The 18553-nt window shown below is 56.1% G+C and overlaps 1 protein-coding gene across 1 annotated transcript; it reads right to left on the minus strand.

The window, feature by feature from the left end:
- Positions 1–1304: 1304 nt before the first annotated feature.
- TRIP13 (thyroid hormone receptor interactor 13) lies at positions 1305–18492 on the minus strand. Its single transcript, XM_030333234.1, has 13 exons — positions 18392–18492; positions 17536–17701; positions 15744–15873; positions 14955–15010; positions 14157–14247; positions 12542–12614; positions 9957–10020; positions 9057–9143; positions 8708–8814; positions 6246–6399; positions 3779–3891; positions 2590–2659; positions 1305–2191 (listed from the first exon to the last, which is right to left on the minus strand). The coding sequence occupies exons 1-13, from the start codon at positions 18481–18483 to the stop codon at positions 2096–2098; spliced, it is 1299 nt and encodes a 432-aa protein (XP_030189094.1). The 5' UTR covers positions 18484–18492; the 3' UTR covers positions 1305–2095.
- Positions 18493–18553: the final 61 nt, after the last annotated feature.

Consider the following 18553-nt stretch of genomic DNA (forward strand, 5'->3'; position numbering starts at 1 on the left):
GTCCGTGGCTCATGCCCGCTGATTTGGAGGACTCAGAAAAGGGGCCCGGAAGGCGGTCACACACACACACTGCCCTGCCTACAGGTGACCTCTCTCTCAGTTTCATCTCACAGCCCCTCCGGGCTTCCGGGGACAGCGCTTGGCGTTTCGCCCATGAGAAGTGGGCTGCCCACCCCAGGAACGCAGCTCTGCTTGCCCCTCGGACCCGCCCCTTGTGGGCAGAACGGCCCTGAGCCAGCGGGGTGTCTAGCGATGCCCGGCGACGTGCACCTGGGAGGTTTTGGCTGCTACCCACACAGTGCCCCTGACACAGCCCATACCAGGGGACGAGCCCAGGACCTGTGTCCTCTGTCTCGGGGCCCACGTATGACCCCCTCCTCACACTTTGGCCCCCCCATCTCCAGCAGGCCCCTCCGGATGGCCAAGTGGGTGCGATGGCCCACGTCCTTTCTCCTACACACGCCTAGTGAACTAGGTTCGGAGGAGGAATGAGAAGCTGGGAACACTCACGCCCCGCCGCCCCCTCCCCTGCACGCAAGTTCATACTCACGCACAGCCCCAGGCTCAGACATGCACATGGACACATGCGGCACGTGGGGAAGACAGAAGGGACCGCAGAGCCTAAGAGGGACACGTGGCAGGGTTGGTGGCCTTCGCTGACCACGCTGTCCACCCCGGGGTGCCGGCTGAGCCCCGGCACCCCCTCCTGTGCCACCACCCGGGGCAGCGCCACCCTCTAGGGGCCCTTGGGCGGATGCATCAGATGCACCCACAGAACCTCTGGAACCCACCTTCTGGGAAACGGGTCTTGGTCTGGTGGCCTCCAGCGCTTAGATCTCGTTTTCTGCCCGCAGGGTCTGGCTCTGGAGCCCCCGCCCCTGCCCCTGCCGTCCCCAGTCCCTCGGGCTTCCCTTCCCCCTGCCTATCTCCCTTACCCTGTCTTTCCCCCCATCTGCCCCAGCCCAGCCCCTGTCTCCTTCCTTCCATCCAGGCACCTGGACACCAGGCATTTCAGCAAAGTCGAGATGAAGTTGTCTCAGGGTCCCCCACTCCTGGAGCACGGTGCGCCCCTCTTCTGACCCCGGTGCCCACAGACACTGCTTTTACCCCCACTTCAGGGCTCGAGGAGGCCAGAGCCAGGCTCCAGGTTCCAGATGTGGCTCTTGGTGTCATTCCCATAAATGGTCACAGTCCCTTTTGACACCTCAAGGCATGAAACAGGCTAAAAGCTACATAGTCACGGGAATGTCTCAATAGAATCCACATCGTCGGAGTGGAGACTCAACATGAAAAGTTCTGGTGGAATACGCTTTAATACTTAAAAAGCTCTGTAACAAAAGCCAACGTGGTCTTCAAAACGTGTACTAAACATGAGCGTGAAATTGATTTGAGCGTCGGGTAAGCGCAAAGCACATCCTGTGAGGTGCGCCAAGTTCCAGCCAGCTTGCCGTACGCGGGTGACGTGCCACCGCGCGCAGCCGCAACGCTGCTGCAAAACGACGGGCAGGAAACCGTGCGACGCCGCCTGTCCTGGGGCCGAGCTGCGTGGCACACACTCACCCGATCCCCAAACTGCACCTTTCTCACAAATAGCACCTTTGTGCGAAGCCCACTCTTCCAGAATTGTTTTCTCCATTTCTAGAACATAGGAATAGGTTTTTTTTTTTTACTCATTAGTCTCTGAACCGATTGCACCAAATAAATGAGGCTCAGGTCAGAGAGCAAAGGCCACGTCATATTTCAGTGACCCAGATGTTTTTAACGCTGGGATTACATTCTTATTTAAGACAACGTAGTTTTTTCTTTTGCTTCTTAAAGCCTGTGTTCATGGCCTATTTTAAACCAATTTTGTCAGCATTTTGCATCTGACTGTCTAGAGGGAGGATGGAGTGAGGACACCTAGACGGCAGAACTTGAATCATCTTTTGAAACAGTGAAAATGACAGGCCGATTCGTCTTAAAAACACGTCACATACGACACACTTCTTTGAACACCACTCAGCCTTGTGGGCTTCCGGCCCGGGCAGAGCGTTCGGAGACTTCTGGGCAGCGACGTCACCTGCCGACTGTGCCCACGATCACGGCGGGGTCCGGATCAGACGCAAGACGAGAGCTGCTTCTTCTCTTCGAACTGCTTGTCCACTGCCAGAGACAGGGCTCGAAGGAAGCCCTCGATGGTGACAGTGGGGGCCTGGAAACAGACACGGGTATATGGGCCGGTCACGTCCCTGGTGGGGCTGCTGGCCGGCACCCCCAGTATGGGGCAGGGCGGGGGACTCCGAGGCCCTGCTCCGCGCGAGTCCATGGAGGGCCCAGTGTGAGCAGAGGTGTGTGAGACGCCCGCAGGCCACCTCCTCGCTTCAGAGGCACCGAGGCCCTCCCGCCCAGAAGCCCATCGCTTAGGCATGGAGGTGAGTCAGATCCGTAACGGTGTTATGTGCAACTCCCCGCGAGGCCAGGCCCCGCCACACAGAGTGGTGGTGGGGGGCACACAGTGGCAGTGGGGGGCACAGAGCAGCGGTGGGGGGCACAGAGCAGCAGTGGGGGGCACAGAGCGCTCAGAGGCAGGGGTGGCCACGGCAGACTCACCTGGACATACAGCGCATGAGCCAGAAAAGGGAGCTTTCTCAGGACGCGGCCGCTGAGACCCTCGCTCTTCCTGTGAACAGAACGGCGCTTGGGGACAGTTTCCCTCATCTCCGAAAGTCCCCTCCCCTATAGCTGGCCTCAAGGTGGGCTGGTGGCCTCCGGTCCTCAGCTCCTGCCCCAGGCGGGACAGGATGCTTGCCGCCCTGAGCTGTTAGCTGCCCAGGAGAGGCACACACGACATGGTGGGCACGCGGCCAGTGGCACGGATCCCGAGGAAACCAGGCTGGTCCCCATCAACTATTTTTGTCCAAGTGTCAGAACTGCCCTCTTCTGCCTCATCTTGACCAGTTTCGATTTCTTCAAGAGATAACCTGAAATGTAGTTTCTTCAGGCTATCCCTTTGTTCAAAAGCTTCCACAAGCCTCACGGCTTCAGGATGAAGTTCAGACTCTGGTCACAACGTGGCCTCTGGGCCGCCAGCACCACCACCCGATCTCTGCCGTACAGCTCACCGCAAGTCCCCCACGGCCTTCCCCGGTTCTCTCCAGTTTGTCCAAATTCTAACTGTCCTTCACTCCACTGCAACTGTGCTCCACTCCATCTCCCCACCTTCCCTTCCTGCCACCCCTGGTCACAAAGCCATGTGGGAGGTCGACCACGCTGCCAGCCACAGGCCCCCAGCACGTGTGCAGCCACTGGCGCTCAGGGGCCGAGCGCTCCCTCCTGACGCCTAGGGCTGCCGGGCCGCGTGCTTTCTCTGACTTCCCGAAGCACCAAACACAGACCCCTGCCGCTGTGTCCTCTGCTTACTCAGACAGAAGCTTCCACTTTTTCCTTCTCATCGATTTGTAAAAATTTAACAAATGCCGTTTTTTAAGAAATCAGGACTACGTCACGAGAGCCTCATCTGGATATCTATCTTTTCAGAGACAAACACAGCACTGCTTTTTACTTTCTAACGGTGCCTGTGGGAGGGTGGCGGACCTCTACGCTCTGGCCCAGGCGCCTGGGGCCAGGGAGGTCGGGTGCTCTCAAAGCTCTCCCAGCGCCTGTGTGACAGACGCCTCGGGGTCCCAGTCCCTGTCCTCTGACCCCAAACCACGACCCCAGGCTGCTGTAGTCAGCTACAACCGCCCATGACCACAACAAATGCACTTTTCTAGGTTATAAAGATGGAGGCAATGCACACCTTGAAATTTCACTCAAAAGGAGACTCAACCTTGACACGTTGTTTTCAATGAAGCCAATCATCTCCAGCTCCCGGAGGGTCAGCAGCTGCTGGCGAGGGTATATGATCTGACACTGGAGACAGACACAGGGCGTCACGGCGCGGTTCACGGGCAGAGTGCACACTGTCAGCCACGGGACAGCAGCCCGTTTCTCAGAAACATCGCCTCCCCCAGAAAGGCAAGCATGGCCACGCCAGGACGCGGGCCGCTCCCCTCTCGCTCACACACACGTCCCCGCTCCTTCAAACGCAGGTGAGAATACGGGTGACGGGACACATCTCGGAGACTAGCGGGGACCCAGCCTCTTCTGTGCTTTTGATCAAGACGTGTCTTCGCTACGTGTCAGGGCAGAGAGGGACTCGGAGGGGCTGAGGCCAGCCCGGTATTGGGTTTCAAAGGCGTATCACAACCCAGGGAAGCAGAGTCGAGCTCAGGAGTCAGGACTTGGCCTGCCTTTCAAGGAGGGTCTCCATTTTTTTTTTTTTATTTATTTGAGGGAGAGGGAGAGGGAGAGGGAGAGGGAGAGGGAGAGGGAGAGGGAGAGGGAGAGGGAGAGGGAGAGGGAGAGGGAGAGGGAAAGAGAGAGAGAGACAGACAGACACACAGAATCCGAAGGAGGCTCCGGGCTCCAAGCTGACGGCACAGAGCCCGACGCGGGGCTCAAACCCACAAACCATGAGATCATGACCTGAGCCGCGCAGGCGCCCCTTCATTTGTTGTTTTTAAGACAAGACCGTTGCGTGGCAGGTGGCACAGCCTGACCCTGGATCTGGACTTCATTCCCTTGTGAGCCACGTGGCTGTACACGGGAGGCACTCTGCCAAGAAGCGGCACCTGACAGGGCGCCCAGGGACCAGCACTGAACAACTTCTAACGTGAACTGCTCTGACTTGGGGACCAGGAGAGAACGGAGAACAAACAGCTTTGTCCGCACGTTTTGGAGGTCTGGTGAAGGCTGTGAGTAAATTTAAGCAACAGGGTTTATGCCAGGAGTGTTCTCACCTTCCTGAGCCTCCCTGGGTCCCTGCAGCCTCCCTGGGACAGCTCCCTGCTGCCCCTCCAGGTGCACGCGACAACCACGGGCTCCTGACGGAGTGGGCCAGGCACAGGCCGACAGCCTTCAGGACTGGCCAAATTTCCACTCCGTCATCGGAATGGCTTAACTTCCTGCAAACCGGTTGAGAACCCCTGTCCCACACGCTCAGCTTCTAGAAAAAGTTCGTACGTTAACTGGCGAAACATCTCCCGGATGCGCAGCACAAGTAGGAGCGTGACCACCGTCGGGATCCCATCACTCTGACTTCTCGGCACCAACACTTTCCAGAGCTCACCTGGGACCTCAGGTCAAGGCTCCCCGGGGCCGCCACTTTCTCCGTGCCGCAGCAAAGTGGGACAGGGTGCACACGCCAGACCAGCCCTCCCATCCCTGTCAGGGGCTGTGTGATCCCCGCCGAAGCTCTGTGGCGCCGGGCTGGGGGTCGATCCCACCCCCGCCATCCTGTTACGACAACGTCATGCCAACGATCACCACGTAAATCCCCGTCCGTCGGTTGGCTTGGTTACTGCGTATCTCCCAGAAACAGGGTTCAGGAACGCCCCCCTGGGGGAAGGGACTGCCTGCCTCGGGCCTGCTGTGCCCAGTGCCCTGGACTCCTAGCACCCAGGTTCTGCCTAGAGTGGTTTACACCAGGCCCACTGGGAGCGCGCTACCTCGCCCACTGGGAGCGTGCTACCTCGCCCACTGCTGTTGTGCTCACTGCTCGCTAGAACACGGGACTGAAGGGACATTAATGCCGTAGCTAATGATACACTGTGAACGGCAACCCAGTCAGATGACCCCTCTGTGAACTGTGACCTCCAGTCAGATGACATCCCTGTGACCTGTGGCCTCCAGTCAGGTCTCCCTGTGAACTAGGATATGTCTGGCAGGTTTCCACGCCCCTCCCGGCAGATCGATAGATCACATGATCACAATCATCATTTTGCACTAAAAGAGCAAAAATATAAAGTCGGTGGCCATAATTTCTTTTTTTTTTTAATTTTTTTTTTTACATTTATTTATTTTTGAGAAACAGAGACAAAGCGTGAGAGGAGGAGGGGCGGAGAGAGAAGGAGACACAGAATCTGAAGCAGGCTCCAGGCTCTGAGCAAGCAGTCAGCACAGAGCCTGATGCGGGGCTCGAACCCATGAACCGTGAGATCATGACCTGAGCCCAAGTCAGACGCTCAACTGACTGAGCCACCCAGGCACCCCAATAATTTCAACTATCAGCTCAACCTACGGAACACACCAACTGCAGTTTTCGACCTAAGATGGTTAATACCACGTTCAAGTAACTCATCCCATCTCGGAATTGGCGACTTTAACCTGTGTCAGGGAACTAAGGACACACGAGAAGCCCGGTTGGAAGCAAAAACGCCCCGTACCTTCATCAGTTCTTCCAGACAGGAGAGGTAGATTTTGAAGATGGCTGCTGCAGAGGGCGGTCCGATGTACTGCCTGATGTCAGCCCTGTCCACGAAGGCCACGTCGATCCTCTCCGTGATGTTGGAAGTGGTCAGAATCACCACGTTGCAGTGCCTGGAGGCAGAGGAGTGAGCGCCAGTCGGCCGGCGCCTCAGTGATTCCATCACACCCCCCCACCCCCGTCCTCGAAGGTTCAGAATTCAGCCAGCGTCTCAGCCGGCTGCACCCCACGTCCCAAACCCGGCCTAGGAGGCCTCCTGAGGCCCACACCTGAGTGCCTGCCGGGCCCCCAACTCCCACCAGGCTCTCTTGGCTGCAACACAGTGCGCTAAGGAGGTGTTGCTCCTGTCTTCCAGCAAGTTGTCCCAGACCCCCACTTGACTGTTCCTTCTCTTCCGTCAACTGTGGCATGACAAAACTCTCGTTTTTTCTTTTTTCTTCCTCCCCCCCCCCATTTTATTTTTATCTCTAGAGACAGGAAAAGTGTGTATGTGCAGGGCGGGGGGAGGGGGGGGAGGGAGGGAGGGAGAGAGAGAAAGAGAGAGAGAGAGAGAGAGAGAGAGAGAGAGAGAGAGAGAGAGAGAGAAAAACCCAAGCAGGCTCCATGCTCAGCTTGGAGCCCAGTGCAGGGCTTGATCCCATAACCTCAGCCAGTATCAAAAGTCAGACACTTAACCGCCTGAGCCACCCAAGCACCCCCGGAGCTCTCACTTTGTGTGCAGCGCCCTGAGCACCCCATCGACGTGCCAGGGCACAGCCAGCTGAGCACTCGACACGCAGCTCTCGGGACTCCCACACGCCGTGGAGCCGAGGTATTTATCCTGTTTACAGGCTGCTTCCCCTTTAGCTTCCAAAGGACAAGAGAGCCCCGTGGTCCAGTCTGTCGGCCAGCGTGGCCAGCACACGGCAGGCACAAGGCATCCCACAAGCACGCTTCCCAGGCCACTGGGCTCGGTGTGGGGGATGTGGCGATGCTCCCCCGGGGCCCGAGTCAACACACAGGCCGGGCCGCAGGAAGCGTGTGGCCTGGGGAACCCCCAGGAAGGCCAGCTTCACCCGGTGTCTGGAAACAGGTGTGTAGTGCGGGGTGAGCAAGGGTGAGCCACTGAGGGTTAGGGGCAGGGAGTGTGCGGGTCACAGGAGTCCGGGTGGAGAGATGACACGGCTGGGATTCTTCTCTGGGGACGGGCTTTGTCCCAAAGAGTCAGACCCACACAAAGGAAGGCCTGGAAGGGTGGTCTAGAGGGGCCTGAACAGGAAGCGTGAAGTTAAGGGCACAGGAAGGGGTGAGGGCAACCGGAAACCCGTGCGTCTCCATTCCCTCCTGAGCCCCCACACCTGCCAGCGACAGGAGGGGCACTGGGACCCCACCTTCTGGCTCGAGCAGGGGCTGCACAGGGAGGACATCGGGTCAATGGGAACCCTGGAGGCAGGAGCCGCAGGGCTGAGTGAGCGCCCCGGGAGTGTCCGACGCCCAGTCTAGGTGGACCCGCAGGCCCGTGAGGGGTAACCAACAGAAGAGGGAAGGAGGCTGACAGCAGAAACTAGGCGGTCTGGAGAGTGGAGGCAGGGGAAGGGTGGCTGGAGGTCTGACGGTGCGGAAAATTCCAGGGAGGGCAGATGGCTCTCAGGTAAGGGAGGGGCAGAAACCAGACTGAGGAGCAGGGGCGGGGCTGGGAGCAGAGCCCAGGGAGGAAGGAGGAGCGGCGACAGGGGCACATGGCTGGCCCCGAGCAGGGTGGAAGCAAGCAGGCCAGCAACAGCTGCGGCTCAGGAAATTACAGCCCCTCATAGCAGGTCGCAGGTCGTAAACCGTAAATGTACTGCGGGAGGCCCGGGAAACAGCCCACGGCACGATTCGGTTCCCCACCAGTCCACGCGGACAAGCTAGCTCTGCAGCCGGGCAGCCTCCCAGTGGGAGAGCGCTCCCGGGACCCACCGAGGGCTGCGATCCGGGGTGGGGGTGGGGGCCCGGACCGAGTCAGGTTACGAGGAGTCACTCCCTAAAGCTGCACGGGCTCAGGGCACACTGACCACGGGCCCCGGACCTGCAAGGCTGGGCTGTGGAGACGTGAAATCTGGCCCCATGAAGCGCACGCGGGGGGCGCTCGCCTGTCCATCGCCAGCCCTGCAACGCCAACCAACGCTGGGCGGTGCCGGCATCGGTGCCGGAGGGCGGCCGTGTTTCACGGTCACGCGCTTCTCCGCACACTTGAGTTTCGCTTTATGTTTCCGATACCTTAGTGAAAGTACCTGTCCCCGACGTGGTGCATTTAGCAGATACACCGCCTCAGGTGTGGGAGAAGGGCCGAAACTCAGCAGCCGTGTGTCCACTCAGAGGAGCTGAGTAACGTGTAGAGGCGTGCGGCCACCTCACACCCTCCCTGTGGCTTCTCACGTGAGACCACCATGTCAGCGTTACCTCTTAATCTGATCGATCTGGGTTAAGACAGCGTTGACCACACGGATGGCATCTGACGGCTCGGTACCTGCTCTGCAAGCGTTGCGGGCGGCCGTGAGGCTCTCCACCTGTGGGGATGGGGCGACGGGTCGGAAAGGACAGCACCCGACCCCAGGGGCAGCCATGTGCTGCATCAACCGAGCAAGCGAGGGACAAGTGAACGGGTACGCGTGAGCCCGCTATGCCAGGAGCTCGACATGCGGGACGCCGGGGAGGAGAGGGCTGCGTGACAGGAGTGCCGGATGGAGGACGGACTCAGCCAGGGGTCCGATTTCCTTCAGTCACGGGTGTGATGTCCAGCTGCGCCTACCTCATCAATCAGCACGAACACCAGCGCATCTCTGTCATCAATCAAGTCCCGAATCTTCTGGAACATCTTCGTTACCAGCTTGCCACTCTGGAACCAAAACACTCCTTTAATGTTGACTTGTACGCTTCAGGCCGCCTGCTGCACACCCTTATCTGCTGTCCCTGCCTGGCCTCGTTATGACCCCAGGGGGCCCCACAAGCCCATTGTCTCCTGACGGCCCCCTGGAGAAATCCCTAAATCCAAGGAGCCAGGGCCACACGGGAGAGGCCGACCCACACGATCCCCTTGCCCCGCTCCACGTGCCAGGAAGCGCACCCGAGCCCATGCCGGCTCAGCCCTGAGCCGCCTGGCACACACAGGTGCCCGAGCGCCCTCCCTCCTTCCTTTTGCCTGCCATCCGCACCACCAGGAACAAGATGGGTCATGGATGCAAGCTAAGTGCACTCCTTACGGGTGCTCCGCATCCTGGCTCACCACCCTCTGGAGGGATCTGTTTGCACCGGTGCCCGGGCAGAGCTCTCCTGTGCTGAGAGGCACCTGCAACATCACCTTGACCGAGCCCCACGGTTCGGACAGAGGAACACAGAGGAACGAGGCTCAGAGCCCTGAGGGCGTGCTCTCTGAGGATGCAGCCCTCTGCCGAACGCAGGTCCCGTCCTCAGGGAAAGCCGAGTGTCTGTCCCACCCAAAGGTCTGGATGCCACCAGCAGAGGGTACTCTCGGGCCTATTTCCAAGTTACCGCTCAGTTCTGGAACTTCCCTCCGACCGCGAGTCCGCCCTACTGTCCCGTTACCTACTTCTGTCTGAAGCTCTCGGAGGAGAGTTTGCCTACTCTACGAGACAGCCGTCCAACTACATGGTTGACAATGCCGACAAGCAGAAGCGATGCTGATACTTACTTCCGAAAACCACTTAGAGAAGAGGCTGTGGCTGTTTATTTCAATTAATTGGCCGTACCGGTACCTGAGATGATAAAACAGAGTTATAGCGAGTGGCTTCCAAATCGCTCCTACGGCACCCACAGGGGCGGCAACACTTCTGCTTTAACCCAGCATCCCTCCGCTGCCCACTAACTGGTTAAGTCACCACAGCTACCAACGAGGGCTGGTGCAGCAGCCCGTGCAAGTACTTACGACCATCTAACAACATGCAATCAGCGGTCCTAGCTGAAGCAAACTAAGGGTTTTGAACTGGAAAACATCTCTGCATCAAAACAACTTTTCATCTGCTTGTAACGGACGTCTCAGGTGCTCTAAGAAGTGTCACCAGCAGTAACGTGGTAGCAAAACAAAACGTAACCGTCAGACGTTTTCTGGCCAGAGCTGAACGTGTTTTCCTCCCTCCATAAACCTGACGAGTGGACATTCCCAGCAAAAACTCACTTCCTGTGGACCCCAGGGCCATGGGGCACCCGGAGGCCCCGATGTCAACCTCAGTATATACTGACAGACTGCAATCTAGCACTGGTCCTCTGTGCACACGGGACACCTGGATGCACTTAGGTCTAACTAAAATCAAACAGGGAGTGAGATGGGGGCAGAAGGGAAGCCGAGCCCCGTCCCCGATGCCTCGAAAGTCCACATGAGAAAGACAACCCCTTTCAAAAAATTGCAACTGGCTATCCGCTAATTCTGTTTACCAAAGAGGGGAGAGACAGACAACCTAATGGAATAAAGACTGGGTTGGATACTGAACAAAATTAACCCTAAGGCATTTCGATCAGATGAGCAACAAAGGCTTGCTAAGGTTTCTCTCTGGCATTTCTAAGCCACAAAATAAATGCGTATTTCCAGACGGTTGTACTGCAGGAAGTTTTCTTTCTTGCGGTAACATCTTCAGCGTCCAGTGTTTCAGGTAACGGCTCCAAGAGATCTGCAAGGCACAGATGCACCTCGGCAGGTCAAGACAAAACAAGTTGCTCACACAGAATAAAAGGTAGAAAAAGAGCAACTTCCCTACGCAAAAATACTCACGGGACATTTTTGAAAGGGAAGAAAATAAAGTATTCGTCCTAGGATACACGCTGGAGTAACAAGTCTCAGATCAATCCCCTGAATTAACCGGAAAAGGAGACGAAATCATCACAACAGCATCTGTGAATGGCGCCAGACAGCAGGCGTCAGGACTGTCACCCAGACAGGAACGAGGGAGCCCGCAAGCGCTCTGGCTCTCTGCCTACAGCGCCTTCCGACCGCGACCCTGGAGGGGACCCAAGACGTGCACAGCCACTGCGCTGACTTGGACACAGAGGTCAGAGTTCGAGGAGCCTGAGGCAGCTGTAGGCTGCAGAGCAGAGTTCCAGAGGGGAGGTAGACACGCAGGAGTAAAGCTCCGGGAATCATCACGGGGTCCCTCTGGGTCTTTGCTGACACTCGGGTGTGTGTGAATACGGAAATCCCAATCGGCTGGAGAGCTGTGAGGGGCACGGCTCCTGGTGCTCACAGGCTGGGAAGCTCAAGTTCCCAATGGCCAACGTGCACAGTACCCGCTATCACTCAGGGTGCCCAAGTGAGATCCCAGAAGGGCCTCACTTCACTATTAAGTCTGGACTCCTTTCCGGTAAAGCTTAAAAACAAACCTCAAAAGCGTTGCCCTAAATCACAAATGCAATGCCAGCAGAACAAAATCCGACAAAAACAATGTCTGCATTCGACCAAAACTTACCTGACGGCACAAGCAGAAACGGACCCCAAACCAGGAGAAACACCAGTCAACAGAAAGACCCGGAACTGACAACAAGGATGGACTTAGCAGGGAAAGTTGTGAAATGGTGACCACACACCGGCTCAAACGTTTTAACAAGAGGATAATGCGGAGAGAATTGAAAAGTATAAAAGGAACCAAGTGGAACAGCCAGAAAAGAAAAATATGCAAACAGAAATGAAAATGTCACTGAATTAAAAGCAGATCTGACATCTTAGAAAACTGCCCAAAATGCAACACAGAAAATTCTAAAATCCTCAAAGAAAAAAAGCCACACTGGTGGCCCAGGGGAGAATATCAAACAGCTGAACACGCAAATAAATGGGTCTGTTCCTAGAAAGTGAGTGCGTGTAGGGGGAATTCGTTGAGAAAATAACGAATGGTGTCTAAACGCAAGGACATCATAAGCCCCGAGAGAGACAGAACTCAAGGAGAAACAGACAAACCCACCCCTGGCTTGGCCATGCCTCTCTCAGGCAACAGGATGGGAGACCATCAGCGAGAGCAGCAAGCATCCGGCCCTGAGAGCGGACTGCATTCTGACATACACGTGGGACAGTCACCCAAAGAGCACGTGCTGATCGTTAAAGGAAGCGCCGTAAATGTAAAAGACTGAGACTCTTAACTCAGAACAGTGCTCAGTACGGGAGTGAATTTGCTCTGAGAGAGAGGGATCTACTAGTAAAGGAAAATTATGAAGAAACAAACAGCTTCCATGTCACACATGAAAAGCAAGCGACCCGGTCCTGCTGCTTCCCTTTCTCGAATTACCAGAAGTTACCTGCTTGAAAGTCTGATGGTCAATTTCTGGGCTAGTGCCTTACACAGGGATGTTTTTCCAGTTCCCGGAGGACCTGTAACAAAACCCAAGCAGATGTGTTTTTAAGTCAGCGCGGTAACAAATCCCTTAAAACAACGGGAGCTGCATTATCCCCGGCACACACAGCAAGGAGCGGGGCTCAGAGCTCCGAATGCTGTTACCCCAAGTACCGCCGGGCAGCCCACAAAGAAGTCGGCTAGCAGCGTGCGTGCTGCAAAATATTAACACGCTTCCCAAGGCTTTCCCTTTTTCTCCTTGTCTGACCTCGGCCTGTGTTTCTACTCTTGGCTTCCGTGTCCCCAACACAGCATCGCCTCCCGGCCCGTGCGTCCCCTCAGCATCCAGAGCGAGCACATCTCCTGGTCTCCAACTTCGCCGACACCCTCCCTGTCCCCACACGTCCTCTAGGAAACCCACTCGCTAAGTCACCTCGCGAAAGGTCAAACACCTTTCACGACAAGCATCTGGATCCTTAAGGCGCTGATGTTTGTCACTCCTGCAGCCCACGGCATCCCCGTCTTCCACGGCAGCCCGCACTAAACCAGAAGAGCAGCAGGCGAAGCCCCGCTCGTACAGCTTCTTGCCCCGTGTGCCACCGAGCAGGAGGCCTGGCAGCAGCTGAGACGCCAACGCAGAGGGACAAACGCGTCTACCAGAAGATGCAGACGCTTTCAAATCTGATCTGCGTGCATTCTTGATAATTAAAGAAGAAACACAGAGCCGATTCCAAACGGGAAATACTTGATTTCACTAATCCAAATACCCACGGATGGTCTGCTCAGAACCCAGTATCAGGACAATATGCTGAGATCATCTGCGGTTTAGAAGGCCCCGTGTTGGGGGTGCCTGGGTGGTTCGGTTAAGCATCTGAACCTTGATTTCGGCTCAGGCCAAGATCTCACAGTTTGTGAGACTGAACCCCGAGTTGGGCTCTGTGCTGACAGCGTGGAGCCTTTTTGGGATTCTCTCTCCCTCTCTCTCTCTGCCCTTCCCCCACTCGTGCGCTCTGTCTCAGAACAAACAAATACAATCTTAGAAGAAAATAAAAGATTTTTAAGACTCCACAGAAGCGTATGGTCTTAACTGGTCTCAGAAGCTAATCACCCCCACCTCACTATTATTTGGGCATTCTCTCGATTTCTTTCTAACCAGGAACATCAAGAAAAAAATCCAACGTTCTCCTCTGAGAAGATTCAGACAGAATTTCAGTGAAGCAGGGCTGTTGCGGTTTATGGTCACAAAGCGAAGCCCTGGGAATACTACAAAAACGTAAGGCAGTTCCTGCCCTAAGGACTGTACGATCACTTGGGGGAATTAGGCAGCTTTATGAAAAGTTTAATAATAACACAGAAGAGTCACAAGGCAGAGACCAGGCAGCTGCCGAGTGAAGGGTCAGGTGACACATGCCCAGGGTAATGTGAGCTAGACTGGCTTCTCAGGGAGGGGACGTTCGAGGACAGCTCTGGCTGCATCAGAAAACAGAACTGTAACCCCTTGAAGGTCAGCGGGACAAGTAAAAAAGCCTGACTTCACACGGTTTACCTGGTTAAATAAAGAAAACCCCGCACGCTCTTACCGTGAAGCAGCACCACCCGGTTCCAGGCGATGAGATTGCTGTCGACGTTCTTGTCTGAAAACAGCAAGGTTGTCATCACGTAATCGAGGAGCTGAGCGAAGAAAGGTAAAATGCACATGGAGGTGTGGACAAGGCAAAGGTTCCCACCAGATGTGCCGCCAGAGCTCGTGCCCGAGGAGAGGGGCCGGGCGCCAGACCACCCCTCGGCGACTGCTGGCGCCGAGTGCCGGATGCTTCACAGGCTTTCGTTTTGGAAGAAACTCCAACGTACGAGGCCAGGTTGGCTGCCGCTACTCTAAGTATGCAGACAAACACAGGGGTCCCGCCAAAGGACAAGACTTAGCAAGTGACGAGTGGGCTCCTACCTCTGGGACAACACAGCAGCGGGCAAGCCACAGCACATTCACTTAGGACGACAGCCAGGACTGTGGCCGCGTAGCCCGGGTGATGTGGGGGATGGACTTCTAGTGTCCCCCACGGCGTGCAGGACCCTTCCCCTCGAAGGGGGCTCAGACGAGCTGGCGCTTGCTCCGACCTGCCGACCTGCTCTGTCTGCCCCTTGGCCCTGCCTCCTCGGTCCCAGTGCGTTAAGAGCACAATCCGGTGAAAGCTGTCTTTACATTCTGCACCCTCCTCTTCCTCCCCCGTGGGACAGACACCCGGGACACGGGCTGCCAGGAGCCATAAATTCCCAAAAGCCTATTTGAGTCACGGGGCTCCAAGATGCTGGAGGGCAACACAATATTGATCCCAACTCAAACAGCCGGGACTTCCTACAAAACTAGCACAGCAACTTACATGAGATTTGACTTCCACATCATATACCAGGCTGTCCCAAAGCCCATGGAATTCAGCTGGGAGAGAGGAAAACAAAGACCTAATTTTAGGAAAACAAGCACCACAATGACCAGTGAGGTCTGCCCCGAGTCACTGACGCTCTCCATCACGCCACACACCACAGGCTGAGAGTCTCATTACCGGGAAGTTAAATTTTTGAATTGTTTCTTAAAAGTTTAATTTTTCTTTACAGATGCAAAATCACTGCCAGTCACTCAGCTTTCAACAGACAACCGAATGGAGTACGGAGTTACTTTTTCATCACGTGACCACGCGCAATGATCTCTTGTGGACCTGAGCTCTCCCACAAGCACATAGACTGCCCCACCGTCCTCCCCAGCAGCCAGCACTTGGGTGGGGCAGAGGCAGGTCTGGGCCGGCTGTCACGACACCGCACGTAAACGCTGAGGACTCCACCGGCTAGAACCAAGGCAAAGTCCACAGGGAAGCCCAGAGAAGGCAGGAGGAAGGAAGGGGCCGGCAGGTGACACACCGGGAAGGAAAGAGCACCTCCGGATTCTCAGCACCATCTCTGAGGGACCCGCCTGCAGGAACACAGCCTCACAATGGAGACCCCTGCTTTTATCTTCTGTGATGCGCTCTCTGTTCCACAAGAAAAAAAACACCCCGAAAGCCTACAAAACAGATGGATGAACCTCCTCAGCTAACTGCCTTGGAGAGAGCAGGCCACATGCTGACCCCTGACTTCGTGTCCCAGGTGCGTACTGCCCGGCGCCATTGCTCACGCACCTGCGGGCAGGACCCAGTGACTCGCGGCAGTTATGTTCTCGGTCTCCTCCTCCAGAGTCTCACTGCTGGGGCCGCCCTCATTCAGCTGGAAGACGTGAAGTGAAATCGTGCAGGCACCCAAGTCGATGGGCTGTGATGAGAGGGAGAGCAATCAACCCACACAGACTGAACTCCCTTCCCAATTCTAGCCATGACAATTACCCGGTAACGTCCAAAAATAAAAATTGAATATGCAGAACGTTAGAAACTCGTTCGTAGATTAGGAAAAAAGCCTATCATATTCAGATTCGGTATCAACTCTTTAAGATGTTTCTCTCTCCCCTTTTGACTAAAAAACGACTTTATCGTTCTTTGTAATCATGAAAATTGCGTGGTTGGTGAAAACATACAAACAATACAGAATGAAGTTTGTCAAAGTCGCCCATCCAACCTCACACACGCCATGGTCTATCACACAGCCACATGTACTTGACCAAAAACGGATTCAACCACACGGTTTTCTAACTGTGCCTTTCCCGCTTCTTTTTCACAGCTATGTCGTATTTACTGTGATCGTATCATCTGCTTAGTCAACCTCTAACTGACGGATAACCAAGATATTTCGAGTTGTCAGCTACTATTAACAACATATAGAAAGTCGCCCTTGCACTTCTACAAAATCACATAATTACGTCTGAAGATGAATTTCTCTAGGTGAACAGGCAGAGCCAAAGATGAGAACGTTAAAACGTCTAATCGCTGGCCCCAGCACCCTCCACTGAGGCTGCGTTAACCTGTCCTCCCTCAGTAGCGTGGAGAGCGCCTCTGTGTCCTCCAAGCTGTCCAAAATCAAGTATGATGGGTAAAAGTCACAAAGCCACGGGGCACCTGGGTGGCTCAGTCGGTTGAGCGTCCGACCTCGGCTCAGGTCATGATCTCACCATTCGGGGGTTCGAGCCCCGGGTCGGGCTGTGTGCTGACTACTCAGAGCCTAGAGCCTGCTTCGGATTCTGGGTCTCCCCCTCTCTCGGCCCCTCCCCTGCTCACGCTCTGTCTCTCAAAAATAAACATTAAAATTTTTTTTTAAAAAAACCCAAAACTGACAAAGACACAAACGTTAGTCCCAGTATAAGAAAGGAGAGGTCCACCTTCTAAGCAAACTTTTGGGGCCAAACCAATGCTTCCCAACTGATTCTAAGACACGAGCCATGCGGATAGAGGGGATGTATCAGACACTGGGTTGTTTGTATAGTGACAAAAAGGTCCCAACACACCCACCCTCTCCCACAAAGATGGTGGGCGAGGCCGTCCGCATGCCAGACTAGACGAAGCCCTTCTCCACGGAAGGCCCATCTCATCCCTCAGCCCCCATGCCTCCTACAGTCTATGCCGGTGGAGCGGTCCATGGACATCTGCTGCCTGGAAGGACAGAGAGCAGGGACGGAGGCCTCATCAGCACAGCCCATTCCACGGTGCTGCGTTCTGCTTTCCCAATGGTCCCCCTACTGTGCTGTGAGCATTCTGACCCCGGGGCCAGCCCACTCCCAGCACCTGGCTCTTCCCAGACAAAGCAACAGATAGACGAACCACTTTCTGACAACACACCACCAAAGCAGCGAGCAGACATCCGTGATACTGATGTTGCTTTTTTTTTTTTTTTTAAGGTAAACTCAACACCCGACGTGGGGCTTGAACCTATGAACCCAGGATCAAGATCGCATGATCTGCTAAATGAGCCAGCCTGGTGCCCCCATGACACTGACTTTGTATTCGACTATGGATTAGCGATTTCTCGGCAATACGAATTAGTCACCTGTGGGTCTTTAACCTTCAACTCTGTGTCAACAATAGACACAGACTGCACGTTTCTGCTCAGAAAAGGATCATCAAACTCGGTCCACGTGTAGTCACCAAACACAATGTTATGTCTGTTGAGCAGCTTTCTAACGCTCAGCTTTATATCTTCTTTTTTGGCAGTGCTGGGAACACAAGACACAGAGGTCAGGATGGTAACAAGTGCCTTCTACAAAATCAGGGCCTTTCAGAGCACAGCGGTGGGCTCGCCTGGGGGGTCAGCCCCAAGCCAAGCCCTGCCCTCCATCCGCCAAGAGGCCACAGCAACAGCTCCTGCCACCCGGGGCTGCCCCAACGGAAGATCAGCCCGGACACACAGGCCTGGCGTGAGCCGCGAGCTCTCGCTAGTGCTGCTACTGTTAGGAACCAAGGCGCAAAGCTCCCACAGCCGTGGGGTTGCAGCCCGAGTCCGCATTTTAACAAAAGCCCGAGGCCTGTGATTCACGTGGGAAAACTCTTGACACTTTCGGACTGGCACTCAAGGCTTCAAGGACGCCGACCGGTTCTGGACCATACCTGCCTCCGCCCCACCTCCCACACTGCCCCAGCCGGCCTCCCCCTCGGGCTCCCCCTCAGCGGCAGGCAGGCCCCCGGGAGGGTCCACCCTCCCCGGCGCCTGCCCCACGCAAGCCACACCCAGACCCCTCTGAAAGCTGCGCACCACGGGGGTTCGCCTGGGGTCCTGAGAGATCAGGTGGTGGGCGGCTGGGGTGACCGAACGGCCCGACAAACGCCAGGTCCGAGGATAACGTGCACACGCGCCCCTTCCTCCCCGGGCCCGTCCGGCTCCGCTTGGGTGCGGCGCCCGGGCTCACCTGCCGCTCCGCTGGTGCACCTCCACGTGGACGGTCGGCGCCTCGGCCACGCAGGGCAGCGCCTGCTTCAGGTCGCCCACGGCCTCGTCCATGGCGCCGCCTGGGGCAGCGGGGACCCGGCCGGAGCGTGGCCGCCGCCGCCTCGCGCCCCGAGCCGCCGCC

This window comes from Lynx canadensis, chromosome A1, assembly GCF_007474595.2.
Source record: "Lynx canadensis isolate LIC74 chromosome A1, mLynCan4.pri.v2, whole genome shotgun sequence".
In the NCBI taxonomy this organism is placed as follows: domain Eukaryota; kingdom Metazoa; phylum Chordata; class Mammalia; order Carnivora; family Felidae; genus Lynx; species Lynx canadensis.

Excerpts from the sequence above, each read along its gene's own strand:
- TRIP13 (XM_030333234.1), bottom strand. The coding sequence starts at position 18,483 with ATGGACGAGGCCGTGGGCGACCTGAAGCAGGCGCTGCCCTGCGTGGCC. Across the intron at positions 12,615-14,156 it reads CCGGGTGGTGCTGCTTCACG|GTCCTCCGGGAACTGGAAAA; the intron begins GTAAGAGCGTGC and ends GTTTTGTTACAG. Across the intron at positions 9,144-9,956 it reads TCTCTAAGTGGTTTTCGGAA|AGTGGCAAGCTGGTAACGAA; the intron begins GTAAGTATCAGC and ends TTTTGGTTCCAG.